General features: G+C 44.8%; 1 protein-coding gene across 1 annotated transcript in view; it reads left to right on the top strand.

Moving 5' to 3' along the window:
* The first annotated feature begins 2353 nt into the window (after positions 1-2353).
* Positions 2354-22269, top strand: part of Nmt1 (N-myristoyltransferase 1) — a 36374-nt gene continuing 16458 nt past the window's right edge. Inside the window, exons 1-3 of the mRNA XM_038327777.2 lie at positions 2354-2523; positions 17015-17123; positions 20314-20458. Of these exons, the coding sequence (XP_038183705.1) occupies positions 2393-2523; positions 17015-17123; positions 20314-20458 (385 nt within the window). The 5' untranslated portion in view covers positions 2354-2392. The remainder of the gene's footprint in view (positions 2524-17014; positions 17124-20313; positions 20459-22269) is intronic.

Here is a 22269-nt window from a genome sequence, read left to right as displayed (position 1 = left end):
TGCGAGTTCGAGGCCATCCTGGTCTACAGAGTGAGTTCCAGGACAACCAGAGTTGCTACACAGAGAAACCCTGTCTCGAAAAACCAACTCCCCCTCAAAAAGGGTGACAGGGTCCACAGAAACCTACATATTTATTCTTCCTTGATCTTATTGAATGTTTGTTGTTTATGCAGAGTCCAATAACACAGGGAATTAGAATTATAGTTGTAAGTTCCCATTCAAGCTCTGCAATTGGGCATCACTGAGTTTGGGACAAGTACAGTTTTCTTCAAGTCCCCTCCCCTGTCTTCTTTACCAAAGCATATAAGTTAGAGGAGGCAATAGAAAAGTTAGCCTCCAGAGGGTGAGATGGCTCCATGGGTCAGAGTGCAAGCATACACACACACACACACATACACAATGTTGTTGGATGCAGTAGTTAGTGTACAGTGAGCCCAGGGCCTTACATATGTGAGGCAAGCCATCTACTGAAGAGTAGTCTTGGTCCTGGAGGGGTGAGTACAGGTGACAGCTGAGCCCCCCTGGGAAGCTTTGACTGCTTTCCAAAATCAAACAGAAATGACTGGGCAGTGTTTGCAGTTTTGGAATCTATTTACTTTTCTGGGCCTGCCACTAATGCAAGAGGAGTTGGCTATATTTAGCTCTGTGTTTTATTTTGTTTTCTGTCCCTGAGTCAGAGGGGAATTGTTTCTTCCCTTGTTCAGTTTTGCAAAGGCAAAGATCATTTATTTCCCTTTTTGGCCAGCAGCTCTCTGATGGTAAGAACTACTCTTCTCTCCCCACCTACCATACTCAACACAAACAGGCAATTTCTGAGACTACATCTTTGGGCTATCTTCTTAGGATTAATTATGGTTAAACTAGTTAGTGACAGGACAGAGACCCAGGGGACATTTGGGCAATTCTAAAATAGATGTTACAATTGCCTTCCTATAATTGGTTTTCCTGTGGTGGCTGCCTATATGAGACAACATGATTGTTGTGATGAATTAAAGAGGGAGTCAGATGGTGGTGGTGCACACCTTTCATCCCAGCACTAGAGAGGCAGAGGTAGGAGGATTTCTGTGAGTTTGAGGCCAGCCTGGTTTATAGAGTGAGTATCGGACAGGCTCCAAAGCTACAGAGGAAAAAAAAACTGTCTCAAGAAACAAAACAAAGCAAACAAAACAAAAAGAATTAAACGGGGTATAGAGTAGATAGATCCAGATTTATATACAGATTTTGCCACCTACAAGCAATGTACCAACTTTTCTGGAATATGTTTTTCAGTGTGTTAAAAAAAGGAAAGAAAAATCATGACATCTACATTCTAGACTTGTTAAATTATACATAAATATGTACAAAAAGTCTTACCCCACAGCCTGGTTTATAAGTGCTCATTTAAGGACGTAGGGGAACTCATGAGGCCTCAATGCTAGACAAAGAACTTCAGACAACTAAGGCATGCTGAAAGTGGGAGAAAAAAAAATCGTCTTCCCCATGGAAAAGCACACCAGTCCTGAAATCATATTTCTATATTATGAGTACTTGGCAGGCTGTATTAATATATTTAGGAACACACACATCCTATAAAGAGGATGCCATCAATTTGAGAACAAGGTGAAGGATATATGGGAGTAGGGTTAAAGGGAGGAAAGGGAAGGGGGAAATGATGTAATTATAATATCAAAAAAAAAAAAAAAAGACTTGTGATGGAAGGCTCTAGTGGTGAATCAAACAGACCATGTGAAGAGCTCGGTGCAAAACTAGAAGCCAAGAAGTAGTAAGTCTCGCCTCCAAACAACAAAATCTTCTTGCTCTGGATCAGCGTTGCACACACCTCAATGCGCTGTCCGGTTTTAGGTTTCCAAAGACGCAGGTCTGCCTAAAGGCATCCGAGAGCAAAACTGGCTTCTAGTAGGAAGCCCTCTCCAAGGGGCAATGGGCTCTTGGCGAACCACAGCCATAGACCTCGGTGTCTTCCACTTACCCAGGAATGGTAACGGTCCTTAACGGCAGCCGATAACGGCTCACCTGTGACCCGGTGCCTATCAAGGATGCGGTGATTTGAAACCTTGGACTTTGCAACCTATCACCCGCGAAACGCTAAGTCAATAAGGAACTGCAAGTCCCAGCAAGCCCTGCGACCACCCTACAAGGTGTGGGGGATCTTTTCGCCTGGGAGCGCGGCTGAACCTAGGGGTTTCCGGAATTGCTGCCCACTCCTCCCGAGGCGTCCCTTCATGATTTCTGGGTTTTGTAGTCCACTTCGGTCTATTTTCTTGAAAACGAGCAGCCCTTAGTGTCAGATTTCTTCACAAAACTACAAAACCCAGAATACAGTGCATATACCCCCTGTCCAATAGGAGCCATCCATGTAGCGGGGCACGGAGCCCGGCTCTCGCAACCCAAGATGGCGGATGAGAGTGAGACAGCAGTGAAGCTGCCGGCACCTTCACTGCCGCAGATGATGGAAGGGAACGGAAACGGCCATGAGCACTGCAGCGATTGCGAGAACGAGGAGGACAACAGTTACAACCGGGGGTAACGAGATCCTTGTAGCCTAATTCTTGCCCCGTCTCCCACAAGCTGGGTCTCTGGGGTGCGGGGAAGTCACCGGGAGCTTAGGCTAACCCCACCCCCATGTTCTTATTGGCTAGGACATTGAGATCCTGCCTAGCGATTGGTTTTTGCCTTTGTCATTTACTAGGGTGGGTGCTCAGATGTTAAGGGTCGGAGACATGCATTACTTCCATTATATAAAGTTCAGTGTAGTGCACCATTCGTGTGCTTCAGGCACGATGGGGGACAAAGGACATTTTGAACGGTGGGTCTCAATAGTACAACGCAGAGCAATCTAGAAACCGTAGTTTAGAGGAACGTTACTTATCAAGGTGTCTGAACAACGTGACTAGCAATAAACTAACAATAAAGCACTTAGTTGTAGTTCACGGTCAATGAGGAAGTTCACCAGGCTATTTAAGCCATGTATATAATTATGTTGTAAAGATATTACCGCCAGAGAATTCCAAAATATAAACTCTCCTTATAAATTCTGTTACTAGCGATATGCTAATACCTTGACTTATTCAGTGTCTATTGCCGCAAATAATCCGTAGGTATTATTAAAGTCAAGCTTCTTGTGTTTTTGTTAACTTAGTGAAGTAGCTCAACGCTTCAACAAACTGATGTTGCTTCTGGAGAGTACGTGCTGCTTGTGGGATACAACCGCACCTCTTGGACTTTAGAATTTTTCCAGGGCGTTTTGGTGTTTGAGACAGATTCTCACTGTGTAGTTCTGGCTGGCCTGGGACTTGCCATGTAGAGCAGGTTGTCCCCAAACTCGGGGTGATGCTCTTGCCTCTGCCTCCCAGTTACAGGGACCGTTACAGGCTGCCATGTAAGCCTTATTCTAAGTAATTCCTGTCGTTTGTTACTAGAAAAAAAGAAATGGGCCGGATATTTGAGTCCCCCCCAAATCAGTACATCTGTAAGCAGTCACGGTGAATAATTTATTTTGTTCATGTAATTTGCTGCTAACCCCCACCGTCTGTCTGTCTGCATCTCTGTCTATCTCTCTATATGCATATGTGTATTTTTTGTGTCAAGAAGACTGTTGTGGGTGTGTAATTGTCTGAGTGTGTGGTAGTCTGCTTTTTAAAGCCAGACTTTGTTATAACCAGCTTGTCATTAGCTGTAACTGGCGGCTCTTAACTTCCCCCTTTCCCCCAGTGAAAACTGAGACAAAGGTGGAAGGTCATAACCTTTGGATACATTCTTATTTATTCTTCTTAGTGGTGGTTGAGCAAAGGATTAAATGATTAGCAATTTGCCTGGGGGTGAGTTTTAGATTTAAAAAAGATCTAGCTTCTTGTTCTTTACCAGCATGAAAAAAAATCACAAGAATGTGGCAGAAAAGGAAGTTTGCCAAATTTGATTTTATGACTATGTTCTGTTGCTGTAACTCACAGCGGATCTAATAACGACCTTGTTTAAGCCAACCATTCCCAAGAATGGAATAGCTGAGAAAGAGGAAGTGGGAGCTGGAGAAGGGACAGTACAGGTCTCTCGAGAAAAAAAACATCCCCATCAGATGAGAGTGCTGAATGTCAGTCATTTCAGAAGTGAAAGTCGATGCTTTCTTTGTTCCTCCTGTAATTGCTCTGTTTTTCTCTGTGAAATTGTTGCCCTGCTTAGTGTCAATCTTTTCTGTTTTTTAAATGGGTTTTGTCCTCTGACAAATTGTGATCAGTTTGCAGAACTTTGCCATGAGCTGGGGTGTAGCTCAGCCATGAGCACGTGCTTGCTATGGTGCAGGCCCCGGTGTTCAACCACAAGCGTGAAAACCAAGAAAATCCTGTTTGCCAGGAAGTTCTTTGTTTTAGTTATGGTACCGCAGTGTAATAATTCCCCTTTCCCTAAATCTTTGGGAGTGACCCTGCCCCTGCTCCAGGGGGAAGGTGTTCTATTACAGGGTATGGTTTAAGTGAGCAAATTATATTAGCTTATCAAATCTAGTGTTCCATGAAAATGAGTTAGTTTGGAGGCGGCAGGTAGAAAACAGAGATCCGGGTCAGGAGACAGTCTACCTCTGACACTTAGAATCAGCCTTTCCCATTAACTTTCCAAGCCAAGTGTTGTGAAAAGAGACTGCAGCCCCCTGGGGAAAGTATGAACTTTGGAGTCATTCAAAACCTGCTTTGAGGAGGGCGTGGTAGTGTTAGCCTTCAATCCCAGTGCCCTGGAGGCAAAGGCAGGTGGATCTCTGTGAGGTCAAGGCTAGCCTGATCTGTATAGCTAACCAACCAGGGCTACATAGTGAGACTTGTCTACAAAAACAACCGAAAACCTGGTTGTAATCCCAAGATCCATAACTGTGATCTTGGGGAAGTTTCCTTGCCTACAGTTGTTTATGAAATTAGAGAGAAACATTAAGACTAGTTCTGTTCTTTTCTTTCTTTAGATATTCCCCCAACTTTCCCCAGCTTGCTTTCTATTATTTTTTTCTCTTTTTTCTTTTTTTTTTTCTCTGTGTAGCTTTTGGAGCCTGTCCTGGAACTTGCTCTGTAGACCAGGCTGGCATCAAACTCACAAGAGATCCATCCTCCTGCCTCTGCCTCTGCCTCCTGAGTGCTGGGATTAAAAGCGTGTGCCACCACCACCCATTTGCCCTCCAGTTTATTATGAACATTACTTTTTAAAAAAAAATGTTTTGCCCCCCCTTTCCCTCTGTTAAGTTTTTGCTTATTTTAATTTAAAATTTTTAATTATGTGTCTATGCATGTGAGTGCAGGTATCTGAGGAGGTCTTAAAAGGATCAGTCCCCTTGACCTGGAATTATGTGTAGTTATGAGCACCTCAGCACCAGTACTGGAAACTGAACTCTTCTGTAGCATTGGTAAAACATGCTCTTAACCTCTGAGGCATCTCTCCACCCACCCTCCCCCAGATGTATTGCATTTTAAATTTTTATTGTTTTGCATATGGGTGTGTGCATGTGTGTGGGTGCACAAGAGATAGTGTCTCCTTTGAAGAGATTTAAGAGGAAAGGCCCTGGGTATATAGCAGCGCATGTCTGTAATCCCAGCCTTCAGGAGCCTGAGGCCAGTCAAGGTGGTAGAGTGAGACCACTTCAGAACGACCTGCACAGCTAAACCAGGGAAGGAAAGTAGATATTTACTTTTAGAAGGTGTTTAGTTTTCGTTCTGTTGCTAGGATAAAACACTCTGCACAAAAAGCATTTAGGTAAGGAGAAGATTTAAGTCGCTTGCACTACATAGTATGCAGTGTACACTTATGTAGTGTGTACACATGATACATATTATGTAGCTCACGCTTTCAGGCTGCAGTCCATTGTTGAGGGAAGACAGGACAGGAGCTCAAGGAGGACCTCAGAGGCAGAAACCGTAGAGGACACTGCTTGGTGGCTCGCTCCCTCACTTGTGTGTGGCTGGTTTCCTCCTCCTCTGCTGTTTTCACATTTATTTATGTGTGTCTGCTCTGTGTGATGTCTGGGGAAGCCAAAAGGATATCAGTCCCCACGGAGTTACAGATGGTTGTGAGTCCCCCTGTATGGGTGCTAAGAACCAAACTTGGGTCCTGCGGAAGAACAGCTAGTGCTTTTTTTTAAAAGACAGGATCTTACTATGTAGCTCTGGCTGGCCTGGGACGTGCACCAGGCTGGTCCTTAACTCACAGAGAACCACCTTCCTCTGCCACCCAAGGGCTAGGATTACAGACGTCTGGCACCACACCCAGCACAACTAGTAATTGCTAAGCCATTTCTTAGACCCCTAGTTTCCTTTCTCAGCTCAAGACCACCTGCGTAGGAATGGTGCTGCCCACGGTGGGCCAGGTCCTCCTGTGTCAGCACTCAAGCCGATCTGATCTACGCAGTTCCTCAGTCCAGTCTCTCCTCTCCCATGACTGACTCCAGGCTGTGTCAGGCTGACAGTGCAGTGTAACTAGGACAGAAGGTCAGTTCCGCAAACAGAGCTTTCCTTGCTTGCTTTGTCTTCCTTTTGTTTCAAGTGACTGTGTCCAGTCTGCTTGGGGACTTTATAACACATCTAGCACTTGGGAAGAAGAAATCTTTCAGTTTTTCGGCACTCTCTTCATTTCTCCCCTCAGCTTTTGGATTTTCAAAACTAGATCAAAGAAAAATGAAAAGAACTCTCATCACTGATATCAAATAAGTATTCTAATTATGTTCCTAATTAAATGGTTAGTTAAAAAGAAACTAATCAAGAGCTGCTTCAAAGAGAGAAACTGGAGAGCAGAAGAAATTAAAATTAAATGAAGCCTATTTCAGGGAGACTGCTGCCCAGGGCAGCCTGGTTTTTTGCTCATCTCCTACATTGTTGAACTAATATGCTCACTCCAAAATGTGTCAGCTTTGCCAAACTGCAGTTAACCCTTTCTCTCTGGAGCTCAGAGAGTAGGGGCTTTAGGAGGATGCATCTGTAGCTTTTTCTCTTAATTTTTTTGAAAATCTGAGGTTTCGGGCTGGAGAGATGGCTCAGTAATTAAGAGCATGGCTGCTCTTCAAGAGAACCTGGTTCAGTTCCCAGCAACTGCACGATGGCTCACAACCATCCATGAGACCTGATGCTCTCTTCTGGTGTACAGAATGCAGGCAGAACACTGCATACATAATAAATATGTATACATAATAAACAAATCTTTAAAAATCTTAAATTTCCATTTAAAAACAAATTTATGAGCCAGGCGGTGGTGGTGCAAGCCTTTAATCCCAGTACTTGGGAGGCAGAGGTAGGTGGATTTCTGTGAGTTAGAGGCCAGCCTGGTCTACAAGAGCTAGTTCCAGGACAGGCTCCAAAGCAATAGAGAAACCTTGTCTTGAAAAGCGCCTCCTCCCAAAAGATTCCAAAAAAAAAGCCCTGGAGAGATGGCTCACCAGTTAAAAGTAGATCCTCCTGCCTCTGCCTCCCAAGTGCTAGATTAAAGGCGTGCACCACCACTGCCCAGACACAAGCTCTACTCTTTAAACCTCTTCCTTCCTTTTTTTGTTTCTTTGTCTTTTTGATTTTTTGAGACAGGGTTTTTCTCTATAGCCCAGGCTGGCCTTAAACTCACAGTGATCCACCTATCCCTGCCTTTCGAATGCTGGGATTAAAGCGTGCACCACCACCAGCTGGCTGAGCCTCTTTCTGATCCCTCAGAGATGGTGTTCTTGTGATTGTTCCCTTTAAAACACTTGAATACTGTGTTCTCTATATTAAGCACCTGAAATTACAACTGAAATGCCTTGCCAGGGGCAGTACTTGGTTTGCAGTTTGTAGTTTGTCTAGTGTACTGACTGAGGCGCAGCTGGAGGTTGACTGTGGTTGAGTTCCTGCTGTTACTGTGTGCTAAACTCTGTACGTGCACCTGATTCCACTTAGGAAGACCAGATCTGCTTTCCTTGTGAGCTTCCACCTCACCCTCTGACACTTAGAGGATCCATTTTGAACTTGCTGGATGTGTTTTCCATCTGGGATTGACTTTTGTATTCTGAATTTCTTTTTTCTTTTTCCAGCTTTTTGAGACAGGGTTTCTTTGGAGCTTTGGAGCCTGTCCTGGAACTAGCTCTTGTAGACTAGGTTGGCCTCGAACTCACAGAGATCCGCCTGCCTCTTCCTCACGAGTGCTGGGATTAAAGGTGTGCGCCACCACCACCCGGCTTTTTTCTTGTGTTTTCTTTTGGTGTTGGTGCTGATGTTCAAACTCAGCATGTTACACATGAGAGGCACAGCTACTGAGCAGTATTCCCAATCCCTGCCTCCTGGAGCAGCAAGAGTCCTCGCTTTGGATCTCTTCAGCAGCTTGTGGATTTTCTCAGACTAGGGAGTTGGGTGGCAGTAGAGCTGGCTGGGTCTTTAAACTCTCGTTGATAGGCCAGGGTCATCCTCAGTGGACATGGATCGAGCATTGAATAGCATCTGGTTTGATCTTTGCCAGGTCACAATGCCCCAAACAATCTCAAACTATTGAATTTCGGTGTTTATCTCATTTTAGTCTCGTTTTCTGCCGGCCCAGCTTTTAAGCAGTTATATCAGAGGCTTTGTGAGCTCTCCAGATTAGCTCTCCTCCATGATAGGAATTGGCTCCTTCAACCCACAGAACATCCAGAGAGGGCAAAGGTAGCAGTGAGAGCCATCTTCTGTAATTCCTGCCTACAAGTTTTCTTCTACAGCCAGCTGGTGCCTCTGTGGCAATAGGAATTTAGGATTCACAAGCAGGCTTTTATTTCATTTATTACATTTATTTATTTGCATGTGTGTGCCACAGTACACATGTGGATATCAGAGGACGTTTTGAAGGAAGTCAGTTCTTGCCGTTCCACCATGTGGATTCTGGGTTCAAACTCAGGTCGTCAGGCTTGACAGTGGGCATTTTACCTACTGAGCCAGCTGTCTATGCCCTGAACTCCCAATCTAGCTAATTGGTGGGCATATGTGGAGTTTGGGGTGTAGTATCTAGCAGCCACAGCAGTACAAAGAATATGCAGGTGATGCTGACGCAAGGCACCTGGTTTCCTCCTGAGTGTCCTTGTAAATGTCCCTCTGTTCACCTATCTGTCTTTGGACGTCGCGAGTACCAAGAGGATTGGTGGTAAATACTCACATCCCTAAGGGTGACTTCATTTGCAGAAGACTCTCTTGATGTCTGAATTAGAACTAGATAGAGTTCAGGACTTATTTTAGTACCTTTCTGTGGAAAACTTACTTTATAGTCCCAAGAATTAGCTTCTAGCTTCCAGAGACAGAGAGAATAGGGGACTGGAGTCCTGGCTCAGCTGCCAGGAGCCCATCCTGTTCTTCCAGAGGACCTGCCTTTGGCTCTAGCGTGCAAGTAAGGAGGCTCTTAACTGCTTGTTACTCCGGCTCCAGAGAATCTGATACCTTCTGGTCTCAAGAACACTGGCATACACATTACAAATACACACACACATATATAAAAGTTAGAAAAGTAGGGGGCTGGAGAGATGGCTCAGAGGTTAAGAGCACTGGCTGCTCTTTCAGAGGTCCTGAGTTCAATTCCCAGCAACCACATGGTGGCTCACAACCATCTGTACTGAGATCTGGCGCCCTCCTCTGGCATGCGGGCATACATTGAGGCAGAATGTTGTATACATAATAAATAAATAAATAAATCTTTAAAAAAAAGTTAGAAAAGTAAAACTGGGTGTGATCCCATAGGCCTTTAGTACCAGCATGTGAGAGGCAGAGGCAGGCAGCCCTGTGAGTTTGAGGCCAGCCTAGTCTACATAGTGGGTTCCAGGACAGCCAGAGCTACACAGAGAAACCCTGAAAAAAAAAGGGGTGTGGCAGGGAAATAAAGCTCCATGTCCTGGACACAAGAGACGGGCATAGGAGAACCTAGAGTTCAGGGTTAGCCATGGTGAGTTCCCATTGCAAACAACAAAAGAAGGAAATAAGTGCCAAAAGTTATGAATTTTTCTTTCTGAACTTTGTTCTCAGAAACGTGCAGTGTGTGTTACAGAAGCACTATTTGAACAGTTCCAGTGGCGCTCTCTCCTTTGACCTTAGGAATAAGACGTGACAAGGAGGGCAGTGGCCAGGAGTAAGGAAGTTGGTCGTTGAAAACCCCAACCACGACACAGACGTGCACAATATCTCACTGCCTTAGAACGTCGGCACAGCTGTCCCGTGCAACCAGTACTAGGGATGTCTCACTGACCTCTTTTGGGCTGTAGCTTTTCTGAGTTTTATTTTAGTCCATTGTGCCTAGAAAGCATCAGGCAAGCATAAAATTGTTGAGCTCCTAGCTGTGTGTGCAGTATAACGGGAGGGACTGTGAGAAACAGCTGTGTCAGTGTGGCCTCTATGCGCAGAACATTTTTAAATCACTGGGAGGCAAAGAAAGAAACCCATCATTTTATGTGAATAATTATATGTATGTAGTTTTTTAGGAGATTATAATTGTAAAGCAGATGTCAGGGAGAGTTGGAGGAATCAAAGATGGCTTTCAGAATAAAACATGGTTCATCCTTGACATTACCTCAGGCTGACCTGGAACTCCCCATCTTCCTGCCTTAGCCCTATGTGCCACCATGCCTGCCTCTCCTTGTTACCTCTAACGCCTGCTCTTTGACTAAAGCTTCCTTCTTGGGCCTCGTGTAAGAAGACAGTTAATAACTTGGCTTTGGAGGCTTCCCAGAGAACATTCTTCTGGAAGCTGAGACTGTAACCAGTGCATTCAACCTTCCTGATGCTGTGACCCTTTAATATGGTTCCTCATGTTGTGGTGACCCCAACTATAAAATTTTTTTCGTTGCTACTTAATAACTGTAATTTTGCTACTGCTCTGAATCATAATGTAAATATCCGTGTTTTCTGATGGTCTTAGGCAACCCCAAGGGTTTGCAACCCACAGGTTGAGAACCACTGCTATAACATGTCAGGGAGAAAAGGCTCCATCCACATCTTTAGAGATTGGTGGCTTGTCCCTAGATGCTGGTTGGTTAGTTGATGACCAGGTTGCCTCATTGTGGTCTCTTGTAAGCAACAGGTTGAGGCACATTGCTGGGAGACTCCTCCCAAGGCTGGGGGCTCCCTCTGCTCTCTCCCCCATGAGAAAAGATTTTAGTTCCCAGTCACACACATTTGAGTGTTTGTAGTCCTGTGAGGGAGAGGCTTGTGTTACAGACCCTTCGTGCTATCGGGAAGTTCTGTGCTCTGCTCATCTGTCAGCTTGCCCTTCCCACCCACCCACACACACCCGGCACTCTTCTATTTTAGAAGCACGGAGGCTCATTTTCCATCTCCTCCTGCTGCCCTGATTTTGCACAAGAGCATCCATAAGATTTCTTGTGAGCTTGATTTTAACATTTAGGGCCTTCGTTAAAAAATGACATTCCCGTGGGGTGAAACACACCTTTAATCCCAGCACTCAGAAGGCAGAAGTAGGCAGATCTGAGTTGGAGGCCAGCCTGGTCTACAAGAGTGCGTTCCAGGATGGCCAGGGGTACACAAGAGAAACCCTGCCTCAAAAACAAAACAAAACAAAACGAAAAGGACACATTTCTAGTTGAGCGTGATGGTTCACACTTGGAATCCTAGAAGTCCAGTGACTGAAGCAGGAGGATCACCATGATGAGTTCAAAACCAGCCTGGACTACAGTGTAAGACCCAATCTTACGTGTGTGTGTGTGTGTGTGTGTGTAGGTCAGAGGATAGCTGTGGAGCTGGTTCTCTTTTTACTTTTACATGAATCTCAGGGATTGAATTCAGGTTGCCAGGCTTATGCTCTATTGCCTTTTTCTTGCTCAACCATCTCGACAGCTCTGAAGACGACAGTTCCTAATTGCTTTTCTTCCTTGTCCTGGATCTGTCATTTTTTCAATTCATCCCGTATTTACTAGGCTAGTTATTGATACTAACCCTTTCGCCCTCAAATACAGAGTCTCTCTGTAGCCCTGACTGTCCTGAAACTTACTCTGTAGATCAGGCTGGCCTTGAACTCAGAGATCCACCTGCCTCTGCCTCCCTAGAGTCCTGGAATTAAAGATGTGTGCACCGCTGTTCTGTGTAAACACCCATCTTAGTTCCCATAGCAGACATTCCCTGCCTTCCAAGGACAGATTTCACCCAAGTCTCTGCTTGGTATTTTGGAACAGAAGGAGCAAGTTAAGCTTTGGTTTGCTGTTGTAAGTGTGTGCTTCTGGTCAGTCTCTGTCTTGTACCATCTTATAATTTTTTAACAGATTTCTCTTTGAGTTACTGAATCCTGGCCTCAAAACTCCTGGGCCTAAGCAATCTCCTCTCATCCTCCTAAGTCCGTAGTAATGCTGCATGCTTTGCTCAGCTGCCAGTCCCTCCAGCAGGCGAGCTGCGTGTTCTCAAGGCCTCTGAGCTCCGGGTCTTAGGAATGATTAAGTTATTATAATTGTCTTGAAAGATTATAGGACTAGACTCCTTGGTGTCTCCTCTGATTCTGTTGTCTCTCTCTTTGGGGCTTGTTGTCTGTAAGACCATGGCAGCTTTGTGTGTTCTCATAGTTGTGGCTCAACACCTCAATAGAATGAATTACAAAATTAAAACATAAAGCCATCGGGCAGTGGTGGTTTTAATCCCAACAGTCAGGAAGCAGAGGTAGGCGGATCCCTATGAGTTCGAACCCAGCCTGGTCTAGCAAGTGAGTTCCAGGACAGCCAGAGCTACACAAAGAAACCCTATCTTGAAAAACCAAGAACAAACAAACATAAAGCCAGATGTGGGATTGCATGCCTTTTGTCCTAGGACTTGGGAGGTAGTGGTGGGAGGATCTCTTTGAGTTGAAGGCCAACCTGGTTTACAGAGAGACTTTGTCTCAAAACAAAACAAATCAGCTTACTCCAAAAACAGAACAAGTGCAGCCTGTAACCTCTCTGCAGATGTGGGGTCAGGCTGTGTGACAGTGCACAGTGCACACAGCCTCTTTTCTGAAGAGGCTCAGTAGGTAGACTGACAAACTTTTGATATAGGTGTGTCTTCTATCTGATGATTTCATTGGTTAATTAATATAGAAGCTGCTTGGCCTGATAGGTTAGAACATAGATGGGTGGAGTAGACAGAACAGGATGCTTGGAGTGAGGCAAGACGCTTCAGGCAAACGCCATGCCTCTCCTCTCTGAGACAGATGCCATGGAGCCAGCCGCCAGGTCAGACATGCTTAATCTTTCCCGGTAAGACACCACTACACACATTACTAAATATGGGTTAAAGCAAGATGTGAGAATTAGTCAGTAAGAGGCTAGAACTAATTGGCCAGGCAGTGTTTAAATGAATACAATATGTGTTTTGTTATTTCTGGGCTAAGCTAGCCGTGCGGGAGCTGGGCAGGACGAAAAGCAGGCCTGCTCGCCTCATCACTACAAACTTTCTTAACAGATTCACTGTGTAGTCCTGGCTGGCCTGGACTCATTCTGTAGACCAAGATGGCCACAAATTTGGAATGATCTTCCTGCCTTTGCCTCCCAGGTACTCGGGGGTCATAGGCTTGTGCTACCATGCTTAGGTAGGAAGACATTCTATAATGATTTTATATACTTTGTAAAGGCTTATAAAGTGGAGAGGGATCATTTATTGCCATATAAAATTGTGTTTAGTAAATATCCAATTGGTTAACTGACATGCAGCAATTTCTTTTTATAGTTATTTTTCATGGTTTTGAAACATGGTCTTGTAAGGTCCCTGCTTGGCCTGGAACTCCCCTTGTTGACCAGGGTGGCCTTGAACCTATGGCCACAATTCTGCCTCAGTTTCACAAAGATGACCTACCACACCTGGATGTAGCATTTCTTTACCTTCACCTTTTTGGTTTTTTCGAGACAGGGTTTCCCTGTAGTTTCTAGAGGCTGTCCTGGAACTAGCTCTTGTAGACCAGGCTGGCCTCGAACTCAGAGATCCACCTGCCTCTGCCTCCCGAGTGCTGGGATTAAAGGTGTGCGCCACCACCGCCCGGCTTTACCTTCACCTTTTAATTATTTTTCCACAAAATGAAATAAAAATGATTTGTATCATCCAGGTGATGGTGGCAGGCGCCTTTAATCCCAGCACCCAGGAGGCAGAGGTGGGCAGATCTCCAAGTTCAAGGCCAGCATGGTCTATAGAATTAATTGCAGGACAAAAGATTTGTTTGTGGTGGCGCGTGCCTTTAATCCCAGCACTCGGAGGCAGAGGCTGGCAGATCTCTGTGAGTTCTAGACCAGCCTGGTCTACAAGAGCTAGCTCCAGGACAGTCTCTAAAAGCTACAGAGAAACCCTGTCTCAAAAACAACAACAACAAAAAAAAAGATTTGTATGTTAACTCATACACAGGGCCCTGATAATTCATTCTGTGTACTGATATGAATAAAATACACTAACGTAGCTTTTCAGTGCTCACATAATCCTGAGACTAAAGAGAATATCTCTGAAACGAGAAGACTGCAGAGTTGTGACAGGCTCTATTGGGGTTACATAGGGTAACAAGTGAGTTATTAAGAGGACGTTATCTAGGGCTGAAGAGGTGACTTAGAGGTTGAGAGCTCTTAGTTTTCTTCCAGAGGTCCTGAGTTCAATTCCCAGCAACCACGTGGTGGCTCACAGCCATCTGTTATGAGATCTGGTGCCCTCTTCTGGCCTGCAGGGATACATGTAGGTAATCACTATATATAATAAATCAGAGAGAGAGAGAGAGAGAGAGAGAGAGAGAGAGAGAGAGAGAGAGAGAGAGAGAGAGAGAGAGAGAGAGAGAATTATCTGGGGGCTGGAGAAATGGCTCAGCAGTTAAGAGCACTGACTCTTAACTCCAAAGGACACCAGGGTTTAATTCCCAGCACCCACGTGACAGCTCACAACTGTCTTTAACTTCAGGATCTGACATCCCCACACAGATATACATGCAGGCAAAACACCAATGCACATAAAATAAAAGTAAATTTATTTTAAAAGAAAAGAGGAAGAGGAAGTTATATGAGGTCGTGAGTGACTGTGGCTTCTATTTGTTGTGGCCTTGGAAGATTCACTGAGCATCTGTTTGCTTTTCCATCTCAGAATGTCATCAGTCCCCGCTCTTGTGTTGTACCTTCTGTGTCTCTTTAATAGAATACTCACTAGGTGTGTTTGTGTTCAGACTTGATGACCATTTGCTCGTCTGAGATAGAGAAATCCAGCTTTTACTAGAACTCCTTGGCTTCATAATCCTTCTACAGTCCTAAATCCTGTCTATAAAATAAGAGGATTAAAATTTGGAGACCCTACATATAAAGGGATGACAGTATATGTCTTCTAGATCCACCCCCACCTTTTTTCCCTCTAGAACTGGGGATAAAGTCTGTTGTCTAGAGCATGCTAGGGAACTACTCTGCCACTGAGCTACAGCCTCAGCCCAGGAAATGGACGTGTGTGACTACAGATTGCTTTATCTTTATATACGTATACTTATTACTACTGATAGCATTTATCAGTTGCGTTAATATTCAAATAACCACAAGACACTTTGAAACCCTGAAGTATCTGTTTCCTCTTTTAAATTAATTTTTTTAAGAACAGCGTCATGCACTGTAACTCAGGCTAGCCTGGAACTTTCTGTGTTCTCCTCCAGACTAGGAGCCACTGTGCCTTTTTTTTTTTTTTTTTTTTTTTTAAGGTAGGGTTTTACAATGTAGCCCTGGCTGGCCTGGAACTTGCTGTGTAAATGAGGCTAACCTTGAATTCACAGAGATCTGCCTGCTTCTTGCCTCTGCCTCCTGCATGCTGGGATTAAGGATGCGCACCACCACATCAGTTTACATTGTCCCCACCTCAGCCTCTCAGGTGCTCTACTAACAACTGTGTGACACCATACTTGGTCTAGTTTTGATTTTAACGTAGCTAGGAAACTGCTTTCCCATGTCTTACCAAGGGAAAGCAGCTTGAGGAGTCCCTTCACTGCTTCCACATGCGTGAGTTTTCATGTATTTGTGGCAAAAGTAGGTGCACGAGACTGTTGTGGTTGGATTTTCCCATCATTCCTAGTTCTGGGTTTGCCATTGGTGACCAGTCTTGCTGCCTAATGTCTCGTTCAGGAACGTCTCTGTTGACCATGTTGGGCATGGACTGCCGTCATGTCAGACTCTTCTTCATCCTGCTCTCTTTTCCATACTGGCTTGTGCCTTAGGTCCAGTTGGGGAAACTCAGTAAACATAGTACACTTGGAGAAGTCAGGGCAAAGGATTCCCTAAAGACTGCTACTGTCTTTAGGCTGTCCTTTTTCATTTAGGGCCCTAGGGAAGTGGTGTTGGTACCAACACAATGCTGACAGATGTCGTTGTCTTTAGTTGCAGCCTGGCAATCTGAAGAAGTAAATACCTATCCTTCCTACCTCCCAGAAAAGATTTGGTGGCTCATATCTGTCATCCCAGCTCTCAGGAAGCTGAGGCAGGAGGATTACTATAAGTTCAAGTTCAGCCTGAGATACATACTGAGTACCAAGTTAGCCAAGGTTACATAGCAAGACCTTGTCCCTTGTCTGAGAGAGAGAGAGAGAGAGAGAGAGAGAGAGAGAGAGAGAGAGAGAGAGAGAGAGAGATTGGGAATGCAGTTCAGGTGGTAGAATGCTTTTTTTGCTTGCAAGAAGCTTTGGTTTTGAACCAATAAACCAGGTGGGTGAGGTACCCGTAATTTAATTTCAGCATTCTGGAGGGGAATCAGAATTTCAAAGTCATTGATGGAGGTCAGCCTTGGCTGCTTGAGACCCTGTCTCAATGAGTGAGTGAATGAATGAATGAATGCAAGAACAGAAAAGACCCTTGGAAGAAAATAGGACACACATAGGACATGCCTTGCACAGTGTCTCCTCCCTGGGGAGCTGGTGGGTGGGAGTGGAGAGGGGAGCTGTGCTTGCTAGTGTCCTCCAAATACTCCTTCTGGGAGCTGGATTCTCCAGTCTGCTTCTGGAGCCAACAGGCTTGATTAGGAAGAGTCTGCTCCACAGAAAGCCTTTTGTCAGTGTAGTTTAAAGCATTTGATTTTTTTAGGACTCCATCAGTGTTTACTTTGTCTTACAGTGGCTTGAGTCCAGCCAATGACACTGGAGCCAAAAAGAAGAAGAAGAAACAGAAGAAGAAGAAAGAGAAAGGGAATGACACAGATTCGGCCCAGGATCAGCCTGTGAAGGTAACAGCTGTTTTCTGTGACGAGTTTTGAGGTAAACGTGTAGGAACAATTTAAATTGGTCGTCTCCACTGTATTATTTAAGGATGGAAGAACTTCAGTACTGCCTGTCCTGCCCTAGGCCTTAGAAAACCCAACCCTCAGCCGGGCGGTGGTGGCACACGCCTTTAATCCCAGCACTCGGGAGGCAGAGGCAGGCGGATCTCTGAGTTCGAGGCCAGCCTGGTCTACAAGAGCTAGTTCCAGGACAGCCTCTAGAAACTACAGGGAAACCCTGTCTCAAAAAACCAAAAAAAAAAAAGAAAAAAAGGAAAAGAAAACCCAACCCTCAAGCACAGTACCCTCAGAATCTTAGACACGTATTGCCTGTGTGTGTCAGGTGCCGTGGGCTGATGGTGTGGCGGCCCCTGCTTCTTAGAGCAGTGGCTCTTGGTCTTCTGATCTTAAGTCTCTTGCAGCCAGACCTGATGTCCTGAGTTTGATCTACTGGACCCACTCAGTGCAAGGAGAGAACCGACTCCTTATTCACACGCACACACATACAATATATATATTTGTTTTGTTTTCCTTTTTTTGAGACAATGTTTCACTGTGTAGTCCTGACTGCCGGGAACTCACTCTGTAGACCAGGCTGGTCTCGAACTCAGAGATCTGCCTGCCTCTACCTCCCAAGTGCTGGGACTAAAGGCGTGCAGCCCCCACCCCACCCCAACAACAACAAAATAACTTTTTTAATTTAAAAGAAAGTCATTAGCAGTGTTTGTCAACCTGTGGGTCATGACCACCTTGGGGTCCCATATTGATATTTATATTATGATTTGCAACAGTGGCAAAATGTAGTTATGAAGTAGCAATGAAATAATCTTATGGCTGGGGTCACCACAATATGAGAAACTGTGTTAAAGGGTCACAGCATTGGGGAGGTTGAGAACTGCTGAATTCCCATCAGTTAATCAGTTGGGCTGGGTCAGTGCACTGTGCTGCATACAGCCTGCATTTGGGGGGACAGTTTGTAGTATGTCTCCCTGCGGAGAAGATCTGAGTTACTGGGATCCAACCGGGAGCTTCCCACACACTCACCATGCTCCGCTACTGAGCCCCACCCCTAACTCCCTTCAAGTGCATACATTTCAGGTTTGTTTGTACAGCCCTGGTTGGCCTGGAACTTGCTGTGTAGATCAGGCTGGTATGAAACTTGCTGTATAAACAAGGCTGATCTGGAATTTACAAAGATCCTCCGTCTTCTGCCTGGGTTAGAAGTGTGTGCCACCAGGCCTGACCTAAGGCATATTTTTTTTCTATCTTCTACTGGAAACAAAGGGCATAATTTTTTAAAGAATAACTTGTAGAATAATATGTAATTGAATTTTTATGCTTTTTTTCTTTTTTATGTTTTGTTTTTGTGATCCCAGGGCTTGAACCCCAGTCTTACACATGCAAGGCAGGTGCTTTACCACTAAGCTGCATCTCTAGCCCCTAGTTTTGCCCTGTGGCAGAGGATGTAGGTGTGTCTGTGTGTGTCCATGACATGCTTCTTCATACCAGGCAATTACATGTACAGCCTGTCTAAAGAAGTTCAAGGGTTACTTTTGGCAGTAGGGTCTTCAAGGGTTACTTTTGGCAGTAGGGTCTTCCTTCTACCATGTGGGGCCTGGGCACTGAATTCAGGTCGTCAGGCTTAGCAGGAAATGCCTCTACCCACTGAGCCATCTTATCAGCTTCCAATTTTACTTTTTGAAAGATGTCTATGGTTTTAGAACTTACATCCAAAGAAGTCTGGGGTTCTAGATACTTCTCACATTTTTAGATTAAAATAATTATAGCAAGGATTATAGTTAAGGGAATGCGGTTGATTACTTTTATGTGTCTAGGCATTTTACCTGCGTGTTATATCTATGCATCACATGTGTGCAGTATCTATGGTGGCCAGAGAGAGTGTTGGAACCCCTGAAACTGGAGCCATAGGCAGTTGCGAGCCGCCGTGTGGGTGCTGGAAATCAAACCCTGTCTTCTGGAAGAGCAGCGGTGCTCTTCTCTTCAGCCTCTTTTTGATTTTTTTATTTTTATTTTGTTATTGTTTTTGTTTTTTAAATTTTTTATTATTTATCTTTATTTTATGTGCATTGGTGTGAAGGTGTCAGATCCCCTGGAACTGGATTTTTAGACAGTTGTGAGCCGCCATGTGGGTGCTGGGTATTGAACCCGGGTCCTCTGGAAGAACAGTCAGTGCTCTTAACCGCTGAGCCATTTCTCCAGCCCTGTTTTTGGTTTTTTGAGACAGAATTTCTCTGTATAGCAGCTCTTGCTGTCCTGGAACTCACTCTGTGGAGCGGGCTAACCTGGAACTCAGAGATCCACTTGCCTCTGCCTCCCAAGTGCTAGGATTAAAGGCATGAGCCACCATACCCTTCTTTGCCACCTCATTTTTGAGATGGGTTCTCATTGAATCTGGAGCTTCATGATTTGGCTAGATTGGTTGGGTAGCAGGCCCTCAGGGATCCTCCTAACCTCACCTCCCCAGCGGTGGGATTATGCATATACCACCACTGTCAACTTTTTTATCTTGGTGCTGGAGACCAAAGTCAGATCCTCATGCTGGAATGACAAGTTCTTTACTAACTGCACTATCTCTATAGCCGTGAACTCTTGGTGTTTTGATACAGGGTTTCATGTAGCCAAGATGGGCATCAAACTTCTAATCCTCCTGCCTCTGCCTCCTGAGAGCTAAGATTACAGATGTATATTTCTTTCTTTTTTTTTTTTAAAGATTTAATTTATTTATTATGTATACAACATTCTGCCTCGATGTATGCCCGCACGCCAGAGGGGGGGGTGCCAGATTTCAGTACAGATGGTTGTGAGCCACCATGTGGTTGCTGGGAATTGAACTCAGGACCTCTGGAAGAGCATCCAGTGCTCTTAACTTCTGAGCCATCTCTCAAGCCCCAGATGTATATTTCTGTATCAAACTATTTTTATTTGCTTGAGACAGGGTCTCACTATTGAGCACTGATTAGCCAGGAACTCTCTGTGTAAACTAAGCTAGCTCCTGGAGATTTGCCTGTCTCTGCCTACAGTCCTGGGATTAAAGGTGTGCTTTACCACACCTGGCCTAGCTAACTCTTGAACTCATAATGATTCATAAGTTTCGCTAATACAATGGGTCTTTTCTTTTTCCAACTGTCCTGCCCAGATGAACTCTTTGCCAGCAGAGAGAATCCAAGAAATACAAAAGGCCATTGAGCTGTTCTCAGTGGGTCAGGGACCTGCCAAAACTATGGAGGAGGCCAGCAAACGAAGCTACCAGTTCTGGGATACACAGCCAGTCCCCAAATTGGGTATGTATTTCCTTTTGCAGGTGCAGCAAGGAATGTGCCTTAGCTGTGCTTCTGTGGGAGTTTCTTAAGGGAAGGCGATAGGCTCTGTAGATCTTTGGTGACTGTTTCTGGAGGGGCATATAAAAGGCTGTTGTTCAGAGACCTTAGCGTTTCACAGCAGCTCACACAGAACAGACAACGGTTCTTTTAGTCCATCAGCATCTTTTTTTTTTTATTTATTATGTATACAATATTCTGTCTGTATGTATGTCTGCAGGCCAGCAGAGGGCACCAGACCTCATTACAGATGGTGGTGAGCCACCATGTGGTTGCTGGGAATTGAACTCAGTACCTTTGGAAGAGCAGGCAATGCTCTTAACCACTGAGCCATCTCTCCAGCCCAGTCCATCAGCATCTTAAATCTATAGAGAACAGGGTCTTAGTGCATCATGAGTGAGACTGCTGTCCCTGGGGCTGTCTTCCCACTTAGGTTAGTGAGAGACTGTTTTGTTTGTGGACAAGTGTGAACTCTGCAGTGGGAAGAGTACCCAGCCAGACTCCTGCTTTCTCTCAGCTAATACCTGCTTACTAAACTCAACTAACAGTCGTGGCTCAACCCCAAGACTACTATATTTTTCATCAGGTACTCTTAAAAAAATCACAATGAGCCAGGCGGTGGTGGCGTATACCTTTAATCTCAGCACTCAGGAGGCAGAGGCAGGTGGATCTCTGAGTTCCAGGCCAGCCTGGTCTACAGATTGAGTTCCAAGATAGCCTTCAGAGTTACACAGAAAAACACTGTCTTGATAAACAAACAAACAAAAACCCACAATGAAGTCAGAAGTAGTGGCATACTCCTTTATTTCCAGTACCTGGAGGCAGAAACAAGTGGGTCTCTGTGTTTTAGGCAGTCTGGTCTGCAAGGGGAATTTCAGTCCAGCTGGAGCTACATAGTGAGGCGCTGTCTCAAAATAAAACTACAGTAAAAAATGCTGTAATAGGGCTGGAAGTCCTGAGTTCAAGTCTCAGCAACCACATGGTGGCTCACAACTATCTATAATGAGATCTGCTGCCTCCTTCTGGCCTTCAGGCATATATGCAGGTAGAACACTTTATACATGATAAACAAATTTTTAAAAAATGCTGTAATAAACTTGTAAAGGGGTTAGACAGAAATCCCAAATGTATTCCAGAAGCTACTGCACATACTGGAGTAAGAGATGACTGCTAGGCCCGAACCACAGCTGACCTTGGCCGCTGACCTCAGCTCCTGATGAACAAAGGTTTTAGAAGTGATTGAGCTTTGCTTTTGGGACCGTTGGGGACCCGATTCTTATTTTATATATGTGTAGCTGAGGAAATAAATTGTGTTTTCTTGTTATATTTTTAAGAATATTTATAATTTTTGAAATATCTGTATGTGTGCCTGTAATACAGGCATAACAGGCAGTTATGAGCCACCCAATACATGCACTGGGAACTGAATTTGGGTCCTCTGTAGCATCTCTCCACCCCAAACACATGCTTTAACACTAAATGCAAGAGATGGTCAAGTGTTCAGTGTTACTGGTCCTCTCCAGTAACATCAGCTTCTAGTACATTGTGGGTTGGGAGGGCAGAAACAAGTCAAATACCAGGATGTGAAAAGACAGCTGTGTCCAGCAACATTTGTCTGCAGAGGTAGACAGCAGATAGAACAGGTGTTTCCTGACTGCAAGTGGTTGGTGTAATGATGGCTAACCAGTTATAAAGTAAAAATAGCCAGGTGTGGTGGCACATCCTTTAATCCCAGCACTCTGGAGCAGGGGTATCTCTGTGAGCTTCAGAACAGC

The sequence above is a fragment of the Arvicola amphibius genome, chromosome 4 (assembly GCF_903992535.2).
Source record: "Arvicola amphibius chromosome 4, mArvAmp1.2, whole genome shotgun sequence".
Classification (NCBI taxonomy): Eukaryota; Metazoa; Chordata; class Mammalia; order Rodentia; family Cricetidae; genus Arvicola; species Arvicola amphibius.
Note: the sequence above shows the minus strand (reverse complement) of the source record. Positions and strands in the feature narration are given on the sequence as shown.